The sequence below is a fragment of the Oncorhynchus clarkii genome, chromosome 1 (assembly GCF_045791955.1).
Source record: "Oncorhynchus clarkii lewisi isolate Uvic-CL-2024 chromosome 1, UVic_Ocla_1.0, whole genome shotgun sequence".
Lineage (NCBI taxonomy): Eukaryota > Metazoa > Chordata > Actinopteri > Salmoniformes > Salmonidae > Oncorhynchus > Oncorhynchus clarkii.
Window position 1 is genome coordinate 71,583,538 of NC_092147.1, and position 14,358 is coordinate 71,597,895.

At 42.4% G+C, this 14,358-nt stretch overlaps 1 protein-coding gene across 2 annotated transcripts in view; it reads right to left on the bottom strand.

The window, feature by feature from the left end:
• Nucleotides 1–14,358, bottom strand: part of LOC139411631 (cGMP-dependent protein kinase 1-like) — a 157,933-nt gene that overhangs the window by 81,106 nt on the left and 62,469 nt on the right. For both annotated transcript variants that reach the window (XM_071158236.1, XM_071158228.1), the window contains exon 3: nt 8,098–8,211. In XM_071158236.1, coding sequence (XP_071014337.1) covers nt 8,098–8,211 — 114 coding nt within the window. The remainder of the gene's footprint in view (nt 1–8,097; nt 8,212–14,358) is intronic.

Here is a 14,358-nt window from a genome sequence, read left to right on the forward strand (position 1 = left end):
GTCTGGTTCATCCTTGGGAGCAATGTCCAAATGCCTGAAGGTACCACATTCATCTGTACAAACTATAGTATGCAAGTATAAACACCATGGGTCCACGCAGCTGTCATATCGCTCAGGAAGGAGACGAGTTCTGTCTCCTAGAAATGAACGTACTTTGTTGCAAAAAGTGCAAATCAATCCCAGAACAACTGCAAAGGACCTCGTGAAGATGCTGGAGGAAACAGGTACAAAAGTATCTATATCCACAGTAAAACAAGTCCTGTATCGACACAACCTGAAAGGCCACTCAGCAAGGAAGAAGCCACTGCTCCAAAACCGCCATAAAAAAAGCCAGTCTATGGTTTGCAACTGCACATGGGGACAAAGATCGTACTTTTTGGAGAAATGTCCTCTGGTCTGATGAAACAAAATTAGAACTGTTTGGCCATAATGACCATCGTTATGTTTGGAGGAAAAAGGGGGAGGCTTGCAAGCCGAAGAACACCATCCCAACCGTGAAGCACAGGGGTGGCAGCATCATGTTGTGGGGGTGCTTTGATGCAGGAGGGACTGGTGCACTTTACAAAATAGATGGCATTACGAGGCAGGAAAATTATGTGGATATGTTGAAGCAACATCTCAAGACATCAGTCGGGAAGTTAAAGCTTGGTCACAAATGGATCTTCCAAGTGGACAATGACCCCAAGCATACTTCCAAAGTTGTGGCAAAATGACTTAAGGACAACAAAGTCAAGGTATTGGAGTGACCATCACAAAGCCCTGACCTCAATCCTATAGAAAATTTGTGGGCAGAACTGAAAAAGCGTATGTGAGCAAGGAAGCCTACAAACCTGTCTCAGTTACACCAGCTCTGTCAGGAGGAATGGGCCAAAATTCACCCAACTTATTGTGGGAATCTTGTGGAAGGCTACCTGAAAAGTTTGACCCAAGTTGAGTGTATGTAAACTTCTGACCCACTGGGAATGTGATGAAAGAAATACAAGCTGAAATAAATCATTCTCTCTACTATTATTCTGACATTTCACATTCTTAAAATAAAGTGGTGATCCTAACTGACCTAAGACAGGGAATTCTTTACAAAGATTAAATGTCAGGAATTGGCTAAGGTTTATGTAAACTTCCGACTTCAACTGTATATCACTCCCTTCGGTTCTTTCCCGAGGCGTTATTGTTTCTGTTTCAGTGTCTCGTGTCTGTACACTACTCGTGTTCCTTGTTTTGTTCCTTGTGTTATCTATTATTAAAGTCACTCCCTGTACTTGCTTCCTGACTCCCAGCGCACACGTTACACCTATTGTTTACATTTTTGTTGGTGACACTTTGATATGTTGATAATATGCAGCTGTTTAAAGGTCAAATCCACAGATGAAACAATAACAAAACGTCTGACCAGCCTCTGTTCTGGTAAAAAGCTAAAGAATGGGCCTAGAGAAATGTAACCACTCTCAGATTAATAGACAGAGCTATGGATGCAAGGACTGACCATCCATGATATTAAAAGTATTGTTTTAATCATGTTATGGAGGTTATACATTGTTTGTTAACATTTACAATGTTTACAAACATTGGAGAAATACAAGCTTATATTTTGGGTACTCATGTAGTGTGACAGTTGAACTAAGCTCATGAGGCATACGTTATATTCTTCATGAATCAATGGCTATACAGTATACAGTATATATATATAGCAACTACAGACTGCCCCTTTAAGTCTATCAAAAGTGTGCGAGTTTGAGCATGTGTCCATCAGACCTATGGATACATTTTTTTTATCACATTGAATAAGATTGCAGCTGCAATTTTTTTTGCAAAAGGGCATTTTTCACTGGCTGTCCACTGGTTTCAAAAACAATGATTGATAGGCAGCTTAAACTTCTTGAACTCAACCATTATTGGATTCAAATACACATTTAGATTTGTGAACAGCCATCCACAACAACCACAATCTGTAAGGCGCAAATAACTAAATGAGAGTGCAGCAGTGTGATTCACATAAATGCACTATGTAGATATCAATATTAAGGGATATCTGAATCGCCGTAGACTACACCACCGCTGTCATCCTTACCTCCAACCTTTATTCAAGTTGGATCATCTTTGGATGCCGACAGCAGCCACACCATTTGAAGATATAACTTGGACTGCAGCCTACAAAAGCCTATTCCTACTCTTTTCCCATGATCCATCAAACACATTTGGTGTGTCATCACAGTGGTCTCTGACTTGTGGTCAGACTCACTCAGGTGGAACAAACTTAAACTTGCGCATTTTTTCAATGCTGATTTGAATGTCATTGAGAATAACAAAGTGTCAAAGATTTTTTTTCCGCAAACATTCTTTTGGAATGTAAAAGTAATCCTCAAAGTAATCATCTAGTTTTTCAAAAGTATCTGTAATCTGATTACAATATTTTTGCTGGTAACGTAACAGATTATAGTTACCGTTTTTTTGTAATCCGTTACATGTAACGGTTGACATGTAATCAGTTACTCCCCAACCCTGGTGGTGCACATACCGTACGTCTACAAACTCACCAGGGTTGGGGTCAATTTGAATTGAAGTCAATCAATTCAGGAAGTGATTTGAATTCACAAATGAAAAAATGGAAAAACCTTTGAAATAAATAGCTTCTCCTTTTCACTTTATTGAGAAATTGTTGAAAATAGATGCCCTTTTTTACCATTATTGAATTGGAATTTCAGTTTACTTCCTGAATTGACTGACTTGAAACACAGACACCTGTATAGAGACACACATGTGAAGACACATACATTAACTTACTTAAACACACACACAGAGCCCCTCCCAGCCTCACACATACACAGGAATCTGCCACAGAATTCCAAACAACAAGTTTTATGATTTAAACAGTGAGTCCCTAGTGAAGCTACCACTGTCAGTAGAAAGGTTCCAGTGTTTAGTTTCATGCCTGTTCTCCTGAGGTCAAACCTGTAACTTCCAACTCCTGTCATAACAAAAGCCCAGTAATTTTGGACAGGGTGAACTGAGAGAAAGCCCAAGCAGGGAACGACGAGTCTCACTAAACTGTCCAAACCTACTAATAGAGATTAGACAGACAGACAGACAGACAGACAGACAGACAGACAGACAGACAGACAGACAGACAAGAGGTTGGTCATTCACTGAGGAAAGGCTTTTCATACAGCTCAACTCTCCAAACAATGGAGCCTCTTAAAATGACTACACTGCATTGCAGCCTGACAAAGGTTCATTTTGAGGTATATGTTGGTTTATGTGATCAAATCCACAATAGCTTAGAAAAAGGGTCAGGAATCTACATTACACAAGGATTACGGGTAGAGAGAAAATATGAATCAGAGTATCAAATAAAATAAAATCAAATCAAATGTTATTTGTCACATACACATGGTTAGCAGATGTTAATGCGAGTGTAGCGAAATGCTTGTGCTTCTAGTTCCGACAATGCAGTAATAACCAACAAGTAATCTAGCTAACAATTCCAAAACTACTACCTTATAGACACAAGTGTAAGGGGATAAAGAATATGTACATAAAGATATATGAATGAGTGATGGTACAGAGCGGCATAGGCAAGATACAGTAGATGGTATTGAGTGCAGTATATACATATGAGATGAGTATGTAAATAAAGTGGCATAGTTAAAGTGGCTAGTGATACATGTATTACATAAAGATGCAGTAGATGATATAGAGTACAGTATATACATATGCATATGAGATGAATAATGTAGGGTATGTAAACATTATATTAGGTAGCATTGTTTAAAGTGGCTAGTGATATATTTTACATCATTTCCCATCTATTCCCATTATTAAAGTGGCTGGAGTTGAGTCAGTGTGTTGGCAGCAGCCACTCAATGTTAGTGGTGGCTGTTTAACAGTCTGATGGCCTTGAGATAGAAGCTGTTTTTCAGTCTCTCGGTCCCAGCTTTGATGCACCTGTACTGACCTCGCCTTCTGGATGATAGCGGGGTGAACAGGCAGTGGCTCGGGTGGTTGTTGTCCTTGATGATCTTTATGGCCTTCCTGTGACATCGGGTGGTGTAGGTGTCTTGGAGGGCAGGTAGTTTGCCCCCGGTGATGCGTTGTGCAGACCTCACTACCCTCTGGAGAGCCTTACGGTTGTGGGCGGAGCAGTTGCCGTACCAGGCGGTGATACAGCCCGACAGGATGCTCTCGATTGTGCATCTGTAGAAGTTTGTGAGTGCTTTTGGTGACAAGCCGAATTTCTTCAGCCTTCACGATGCTGTCTGTGTGGGTGGACCAATTCAGTTTGTCTGTGATGTGTACGCCGAGGAACTTAAAACTTACTACCCTCTCCACTACTGTTCCATCGATGTGGATAGGGGGGTGTTCCCTCTGCTGTTTCCTGAAGTCCACAATCATCTCCTTAGTTTTGTTGACGTTGAGTGTGAGGTTATTTTCCTGACACCACACTCCGAGGGCCCTCACCTCCTCCCTGTAGGCCGTCTCGTCGTTGTTGGTAATCAAGCCTACCACTGTTGTGTCGTCCGCAAACTTGATGATTGAGTTGGAGGCGTGCGTGGCCACTCAGTCGTGGGTGAACAGGGAGTACAGGAGAGGGCTCAGAACGCACCCTTGTGGGGCCCCAGTGTTGAGGATCAGCGGGGTGAATATGTTGTTGCCTACCCTCACCACCTGGGGGCGGCCCATCAGGAAGTCCAGTACCCAGTTGCACAGGGCGGGGTCGAGACCCAGGGTCTCGAGCTTGATGACGAGCTTGGAGGGCACTATGGTGTTAAATACCGAGCTGTAGTCGATGAACAGCATTCTCACATAGGTGGGTTAGGGCAGTGTGCAGTGTGGTTGAGATTGCATCGTCTGTGGACCTATTTGGCAAGGTAAGCAAATTGGAGTGGGTCTAGGGTGTCAGGTAGGGTGGAGGTGATATGGTCCTTGACTAGTCTCTCAAAGCACTTCATGATGACGGAAGTGAGTGCTACGGGCGGTAGTCGTTTAGCTCAGTTACCTTAGCTTTCTTGGGAACAGGAACAATGGTGGCCCTCTTGAAGCATGTGGGAACAACAGACTGGGATAGGGATTGATTGAATATGTCCGTAAACACACCAGCCAGCTGGTCTGCGCATGCTCTGAGGGCACGGCTGGGGATGCCGTCTGGGCCTGCAGCCTTGCGAGGGTTGACACGTTTAAATGTTTTCCTCACGTCGGCTGCAGTGAAGGAGAGTCTGCATGTTGTAGTTGCGGCCGTGTCAGTGGCACTGTATTGTCCTCAAAGCGGGCAAAAAAGTTATTTAGTCTGCCTGGGAGCAAGACATCCTGGTCCATAATATCACTGGGGGAATTTCTCTTTAAAGTCAGAGTTTAGCTGGAAACACTGTAGTGTGGTAGATGTCTCAAGGTCTGAGCTATCTTGTTCTGTACTGCACTGTGTTCTTCAGTGTTGTGCTAATGAGCAGGCTGGACTGCTTTTTCCTAAATGCCACTACCCTCCAGTTCTGGGGAAAAAGCACTGCATATTTTTTCAACATTTAGGCATGCATTTCTCGTTCCTTTCCTTGTTCCCATCCTTGCTTTCTCTATCATTTCCTTACTTGTTCTCCCTCAACCCATCTCTCTCTCTCTCTCTCTCTCTCTCTCTCTCTCTCTCTCTCTCTCTCTCTCTCTCTCTCTCTCTCTCTCGCTCTCTCTCTCTCTCTCTCTCCTGGTCTTGAGATGGTAACCTCTTTAAAACCATTCTTAAAGCCATTTGTCCTTAATAGGAGAGAAAGTGATGCATGACTTGTTTGCGTCCTAGTGGGAAAATAACATTGTTTACAGATGTGACCCGCAGGAACTTATAAATCCTTTTCAAATGTGTCTAATAATTCTCCAGGGTCTGTAATGTGTAATCTTAGAGCATGGACCATACAATCAGAAACATATGAACTGAGAATAGCCCTGGAGTGATTTGGCTAGCTTTAAGCATTGTCTTCAGCTCAATTGTATTTGACTGTAGTCTCAAATCTATTCATATTTAATACTCAATGTATTTATATTTGATAAGCTGATGTTCCTTCAGTGTGTATATTTAATTATAAGTCTACATGATCGTGACAATCTCTCTCTCTCCTCTAACCCCCTCCCTCCCTCCCTCTCTGCCAGACCCAAATCCCTCTATCCTTACAGCATGGCATGTGATAATGAGTGTTAGACGTCAAACAAAGAGAGATCTCTGCAAACCTGTAGTCTGTACATCAACATAGAGACCAACACTCTTGGATTTATGTAACACTTTATGTAACGATGTATGTGGTGCTTTTCCAGATGCTCAAAGAGGCATGACATTGTAATTTAGTATTTCTTAAGAAAAGCCATCATCTATAATAACAGCACTCTTGTGATACAGTTATTGTCCTCAACTTCGCATATTGCTTCATGATTATGCCATGTAATCCACAGATATGCAATTATGTTTCATGTTGTCGGTACATTTAAAGGAGGGAGGCGGTGGGCGGGTAGCAGGTTGGGTTTGTATTATGGAGAATCTTTATTGACAGGCTCATTTAACATCTGAAGAAATGCTCCTCAAACGCCAAGTCATAATTACACATGCAAATTATACTTAAAGGAGCGCACACTGGAATAATCCCTTAGAAGAACACGTGCATATGCATTCCTAGATGCTTCATAATGGCAGCACAATGAATTGGTTGATTAGATAACACACACACACAGACTTCCTCATGCACCTAGATAAATTCAACAGGTCTTGTGTGTGAGCAGTGGTTGTGGGAGACATGTGAGTGGGAGTGTAGGGAGTCAGGGGACTGTGATGGTTGAGACACTCTGTAACTGTTGTGTAGTAGATCTAATCCCTTAGATACTCAGCCCCAACCCTCCCTTAGAACTCCTCACCATGGCAACAGAGCCATGAGATCCAACACTTTGGAGGAACCAGAGGAACAGGTAGGAGGTGGCAGACTGACTGATAGCGTGACGGCCTCCTCACCTCTCATCTTTCCATTCCTCACCTATCTCACTTCTTTTCTGCCCCTCACCTCTCCCTTCTCATCACTTTCCCCCTCATATGCCCTCCCCGCATCTCTCCTCTCAGCTCACCCTTCAACTCTCTCCCCCCAACCCCCTTCCTCCCATCTTTCTCCTCCAATCTCAGCCATCACCTCAGGGACACTATATCCTTCACACTTTGGTCACTGCACATCCTAGGGGCTTAGTCACCAGCCACCACCTCATGAAAATCCATCAACTGTGTGAGTAATTGATTAATGAATCATTAGTTGTTAAGTTAAGTGATTTAAGGGATTTTATGTGAAGCTGACTGGGACCTGTCAATTAAACTGTTTCAGATACAACATTCTTTAGCTGTGGTGTACAGAAGTGTACAGTACGTGCGTATGTGCAAACGTGTGAGAAGAGAGTGCTTGCATCCCTTGTAAATGTCCTAACACACAGTTCTATGTCGATCCCGTGTTATTCATATCCAACCCTACAGCTCCAGCCTGTACCCATTTCCTCTTTGCTCCATAAACACACATTCCTCATTCTGACACACTCTCATAACACACACAGGCTCACTGAAATATGGACACAGACTTAGAAACCTTTCTGTCGGTGTATGTATATATTCATGTGTGTAGGCCTGTGATGATAAAACCTGAGGTGAAAACTAAAGCACAACCATTAGGAGAAAAAAAAATGGTGAGCTGCATGTCAAATGCACCACTTTGGGTGTTCTGAGCTACTCAACCAGAGTAAAATCCAACGTGTTGTGGCTAGAGGGTTGTTTCACCTTGACTGGAACAATGCTATCAGTGTGTTCCTTGCTTCTGCTAGTACATAACAGGGTGATTCCTTCCTATGTCTACTGAGGGATGACTCACCGTCCGGCGTTTCCTGACTGACTCCACATTGAGCTCTCTCTGTGTGTGTGTGTGTGTGTGTGTGTGTGTGTGTGTGTGTGTGTGTGTGTGTGTGTGTGTGTGTGTGTGTGTGTGTGTGTGTGTGTGTGTGTGTGTGTGTGTGTGCTTGCGCATGTGTTTGCATGTCACAATGTAAGTAAGTTTTGGCATGAGTGTTTAGACAGCGATATAGGGTTGGTGTGTGTAGACTCACTCTTGACAGTTGCTGTCCTGGTACAGTTGTAGAGGATGGCCAGCTCTCCAAACACCTTCCCAGGTCCCATGGTGCACAGCTTCACACTCTCCTTTGTCACCTCCACCCTACCATCTGAAAAACACACACACACTTTTAATATATCTGGAAACACACGTACAAATACACACTCTTAATAATATAACTGAAAATACAGTTATATATCCCTTGTACTTGACTGTGCACATCATCGTGGCCCATCTAACAAAGTACATCAGAGCAGGATGCTAATAAACTGATAGACTAGAGGTTCAATCTCTGTATGGATCACATACTATTATCCCCTAATTTGCATGACTAAGCAGTAAGATACAGCATAAAGTAGACTGTGAAATCACACAGTTCACAATGGCTTGGCATTCAGCAGCAACAGTATGACAGATCAATATAAAATATTAAACCCAAACCAAGGAAATAGTTCAGAGACAATGGGTTATGTCCTGAAATTGTGCAGTTTAAGTACATCCTTTCTGTGTAATTGGGGCCTGTGATGGGTGTGATTGCCCAGCATGTTTGTCTGTGATTGGAGCAGAGTATAGCTATTGTGTTTGGATGCACCTCATCACGGAAATATCCATACTCCAGAGGAACTAGAGCTCTGATTGGGTAAGAAAAGGGGAACTGGGAAAAAAGACTGTGGTGATTGGCAGGTACCTGATGAAAATAACTGAAGCAGAAGATTAGAGAGGAGGTGAGAAAAAGGAGAAGAGAATAGTGAGTCACATTCTGGAAGTTGAACTTTCAGAAGCTCTAGTCCCAAACACCTGTCAGAGTTTGTGATAATACAAGGATGACAGACATGCGTATGTGATGTACACATCTCACCACCACCAAAAAACAGAACTTTCGCTTTGCAAAACAATAACATTTTTTTTTTTTTTTAAACGTACAACTTCTTTACTGCTCAGCAAGAACATGAGGTATGGACATAGGTGCGTGTTTGTGTGTGCATGTGTACAACTGCTAAAACTCTGTGTTCCACTTAACTCTTTGCACTGCCCTCCTTCAAAGCTCACTTTGTGTTACGACCTTTGTGTAAACTCATCCTCTTTCGCTAAGCAGACAGAGAGACAGCTGGAGAAGAGGATAAACCAGAATGCTTCACCATAAAAAAACACATTACCTCTTATATGTTTAGTTACCTATTTGGGGGACTTTAAGCGGTTCTGGACTGGTTCCAACTAACATTTTGGTGTACAAAGTGCTCTGTGAACGCTCTCCACTACCACTCAGCAGAGTTGACTTGAAGTGTCAGGTTTCAGACCCCACATTTTCATAGGGAGTGACGTGTCATATTTTCTGGCCTATCCAGTCAAATAATCAATTTGCTCTTGCTCTGAGCGATGGAGATCAGTCTGGAAGACAGTATATTATGCAAGGCGACAGTTGAGCGAATCCAAAAGTTGAGGGTTCATCTCGCTGTGATATTCTCAGACGGATTTAGTGCTCTCAACATGAAAAACATGGTGCCTCAGCAAAGCTCAGTGGATGTTTAGGAGAAAATACTCTGTCGTCAGTTATATGAAATGGTGGCAATGTTGTACCGTCACTAAGTATGATAATATTTATTTTACAGTCATAAGAGAGGTAAAATCTTATAGTCAATTCGATTTGTATTATTTTTTTTAATAATTTCAGTCAATTCAAGCCCTATTGCCCCACTTTTGTTGAATAGGAAAAAAATGTTATTTGTACAATATTTGTACAATGTAATTGAGCTTGTGTCCTTAAAAGTGAGTACATCTCAGCAATGTGTAAATATTTTTAAAAGAAAGGTGAGTTCCAGACCTTTCTAAAACTAACAAATTATTGTTTATGGCCATCTCATGAAAATAATGACGCTTCGCTATGTCTATTTAGGCAGAAATCAACATTTTCCCGAATATTAAACACTGCAATGGTTCACCCTGCGCCATCATTGCATTCTAATCAAACCGATGGCTTGCCAACAAACCACCATGGCTCAGTCTGTAACGACAGATGCGGGGAGACGAGAAGCAAGTACAGGGAGTGAACACATAATAAATAACCGACATAAAACAAACAAGGACAGCGTCTGGACAGGGGAATCATAACGACAATAAGGCTGACACGGGGAACAAACTGAGGAACAGACAGATATAGAGGGGACAATCAACAAAGTTAAGGGGTCCAGGTGAGTCCAATATTGCGGTGATGCACGTAATGGTGATGATAGGTGTGCGTAATGACGGGCAGCCTGGCACCCTTGAGCGCCAAGGAGGGGGAACAGGCATGACAGTACCCTGCCCCCCCTCTAGGGGTGCCACGCGACGTCCCACCTGGGTGAGCCTGACAGGCCGGCCGAGACATGGGAGTCGGATGAGCCAGCTGAGGTGTGGAAGCCCAACAAGCCGGCTGAGACGTAAAAGACTGATGAACCGGCTGAGGCGTGGGAGCCTGGCAAACTGGCTAAGGCATGACGTGGGGTGGAAGCCAGATGAGCCAACCCGAGGAACCCCCAGTTTCTTCGGCAGCGGCCGCGGACCCGACTTCACCAACCAAAACAAAAAACTTGCTTTGTCTGCATTCTGCAAGGTCAGGCTCTGGGAGATGAGAAGCAAGTACAGGGAGTGAACATAAAGTAAATAACTGACATAAAACAAACACGGACAGCGTCTGGACAAGGGAAAAATTACGACAATAATGAGGAACAGACAGATAAAGAGGGGGCAATCAAGAAAGTGAAGGAGTCCAGGTGAGTCCAATATTGCCTTGATGCACGTAATGATGGTGACACGTGTGCGTAATGATGGGCAGCCTGGTGCCCTTGAATGCCAGGGAGGGGGAGTGGGAACAGGCGTGACACAGTCTGTTGAAAACGCATAATATTCTAATGTCACTCCTGCACTGACTTTGTCCACAGTATATAAAACTCCCATTTAACCCCTTAGTTATTCTGATCGAACATATCAAACTCCCATTAACTCCTAAACACAGAGTTGCTACTTCAATACATAGGCTATATAGTTGGCTATAAGAAGGACACATAGGTAGTTAAAACAGTAATCTGAACTGCTGGAAATTTGTTTTTTGCAGTCTATGGACCATGAAGGTCAAAATATTTATTATTATGCAGCGATGTGAACACCTGAACTTATAGGCTATATCCAGTGGATATAAAATGTCCAAGTAAATTGGTACCCTAGCCTAGATGATAACATTCTATGCAGACAGGTGACAGGTGAATCCAATTCAATATTCTATGGGGTCCAGGTGAGTCCAGTCAGAAGCAGTCAGTCAGTTCAAACAGGGAGTATGTTTTGGGTGAGTTCATCTGATGACACAATGTATGATTACTGTGCGTTATAGGCAAATAATGCATGCACTAGAACAGTGGTTCGCAAACTCGAGCGAAAATGGGTCAGCATTTCTATTATTATTATGTTTTAAAGGAACTCAGTCTGGCTTTAAACTTACTCTTGAACATTGTAATAGTAGAATGCACAAGGTGCAATTTCGAAATCGGGTAGTGCAGCATCAGTTCCTCTTGTCATGTTAGTCTTTGCATACCTTAATGAAGAGCTATTGATAACTTGTCAGAAATGTCCAGATCAACTAGCCCATGTCAAGCACTATTTTTTTATAGGTTTTTTAGCCCATAGATATTGTTGTATTTTGTTTCACTCAAATATCACATGAATACACATCAGGCATGGAAAAATGTATAAAATTGCAAGAACATAAGCTTTAAAACTACAACATTTTCTTTGCACCCCATGACAAAATGTGTAGAATTATTTTTAAACTTGCAAAATTACCTCCAGCAACAAGAGGGTTGAGAACACTGTCTCATGAGCAGTGCTTGTGCCCATAGAAACAGATATGGCATGTGTGTGCTGGGGGTGGCGTGGGATGTTCCACAATGACGGAAGGGTGGCGGAGAGTGAAAAAGTGTGGGAACCCCACTCTAGAATACTCTTCAAGAATTCAACAATGAAATAATACCGAGGGGTATTTAGTATTTAAGCAATAAGGCATGAGAACCTGGTGATTATCATGTAAAAATTCCTGAGTCATGTAATGAATACTCAGGGAGAAAAAGGTGTAGATTCACTCTCAGAGCGCGGCAGGTGTTTATTTTGCCTTCACAGAAGGCAGGAATCGTGGTCACAGGCAGGCAATGGTCATACACAGGTATGCAAACAGGCAGGTGGAAGGTGAACCTTACAAGTAAGGGCTGTTCTTAGGCCTGAGGGAAGGTCTGTTATTAGGTCAGGGTTCGAGGGCCTTAATGCTTTTATGAAACGGTTGCCAACATACTTATAAAAATATTCATGACATTTCTTCAGTAAAAAACATTATTTTCACGAGTACATGTGTTTTTGCATTCTGAAGTTGCTAGTCAAGCAGGCTGGTTGTTAGTTATTTTCTAGCCTCTTCACAAACCAGGTTTCCCTAAAACGGGAAGCTTGGGGAAGTTCCATGGCAGAAATCAGCTAAAGAGGGGTGGTAACCTGGTGTAAATCAGTGACGCCTCGTAACATGTCACACCAATCAAATGCCTTGCTTGGGCGGAGCTCCAAAGGTGCTCACCAGATTAGTGCTACAGGATCAACAGTGCAAATAATTTCAACAAAACAAGCACTGGTGACAATTTTTATTTTAATGTTTACAGCACGCTGGTTTTCACAGCATTTCTGTGTTATTTCAAGGTGAGCTAAAGCTGCAGCATGAGGGGAGAAATGGTCTACAATGCTGGCCATATCAATATTTTTTGTTTAGATGTTTCTGAAGTGATATTTGTCTGAAAAGGGGACCATGAGGGACAAGAAGTAGCTAGCCACAATAAGGTTTGTTTTGGGAAAAACCATCTAACCTAGGTGTAACTAATTATACCGTGTCTACTGGTATCATTTTAAATTGAGCTATTCTCTGCTTCAGATGACAGATGCCCATACGGCCAGCAATTTCATCAAACTGTAGGCCAATGGCTGCATGGACGATGCATCCTTTATGATAAACTGGAAAATCGATTCACATAGCATATACTGTGAGAGAGTGACAATCAAATAAAACAGACTGGAGAACTTACAACTAGACAAAAGGAAGAATTTGAGAATACAACACAGAAACACAGACACATGGAATACATAACTGCACTTTATTACATGATTGTGTTATGTGATTAATCAACATCCACACTAGTTCATTTTGAATAATAGTTTAACACTTCATTTCAAAGAAGCAACACTTCATCACTTCAAAATGTACAAATAAGCTAACTTGTATGTAAAGATTATGTCACACCCTGATCTGTTTCACCTGTCATTGTGATTGTCCCACCCCCTCCAGGTGTCGCCCATCTCCCCCATTATCCCCTGTATATTTATACCTGTGTTCTCTGTTTGTCTGTTGCCAGTTTGACTTGTTTGTCAATTCAACCAGCGTTTTTGTCTCAGCTCCTGCTTCTCCCCAGTCTCTCTTTTTCACACCCTCCTGGTTTTGACCCTTGCCTGCCCCTGACCCTGAGCCTGCCTGCCGTCCTGTACCTTTGCAGCACCTCTGGATATTGACCCCTGCCTGCCTTGATCTGTCGTTTGCCTGCCCTCTTGCTGTAATAAACATTGTTACTTCGACACAGTCTGCATCTGGGTCTTACCTTCAAACCTGATAGATTAGACATCTTAGTGTAAACAGCAATATATAATTGAGTAGTAACAAGTAGGCTATTATTACTAAAGCATCATTTCAGGTGAAATGTTAACAGCGGTGGCCAACCTTGCTCCACAGATCTCTGATCTACTGGGTGAGCAGACTTCAGGTGTGTTATTGCTGGGCTGAAACAGAACCCTGCACACCCAGCAGACCTCGAGCAGGGTTGGCCTGCTGCAATTGTAATAGGTTGATACATTGTGTTTGATGTTTAAATGTATTTTTGTATATAACATGTGCTAACATAGGTAGGTCTACACATATAACCCATGGTCTAGGATATACCCTTAGTCTCTTGGGACATTCATTGAGACCTCTCTCTTCAGCTGAAAACAGGCTTTCACAGCTTTCCATGTCTGAGGACAGAAAGCATCACAAAGAAGCAGGCTTCATTATACTCAGACAGCACTGAATATAACAGTGCCTTCAGAAAGTATTCATACCCCTTGACGTATTCCACATTTTGTTGTGTTACAGCCTGAATTCAAAATAAATTAAATATTTTTTCTCACCCATCTACACACAATACCCTATAATGAAAAACTGAAA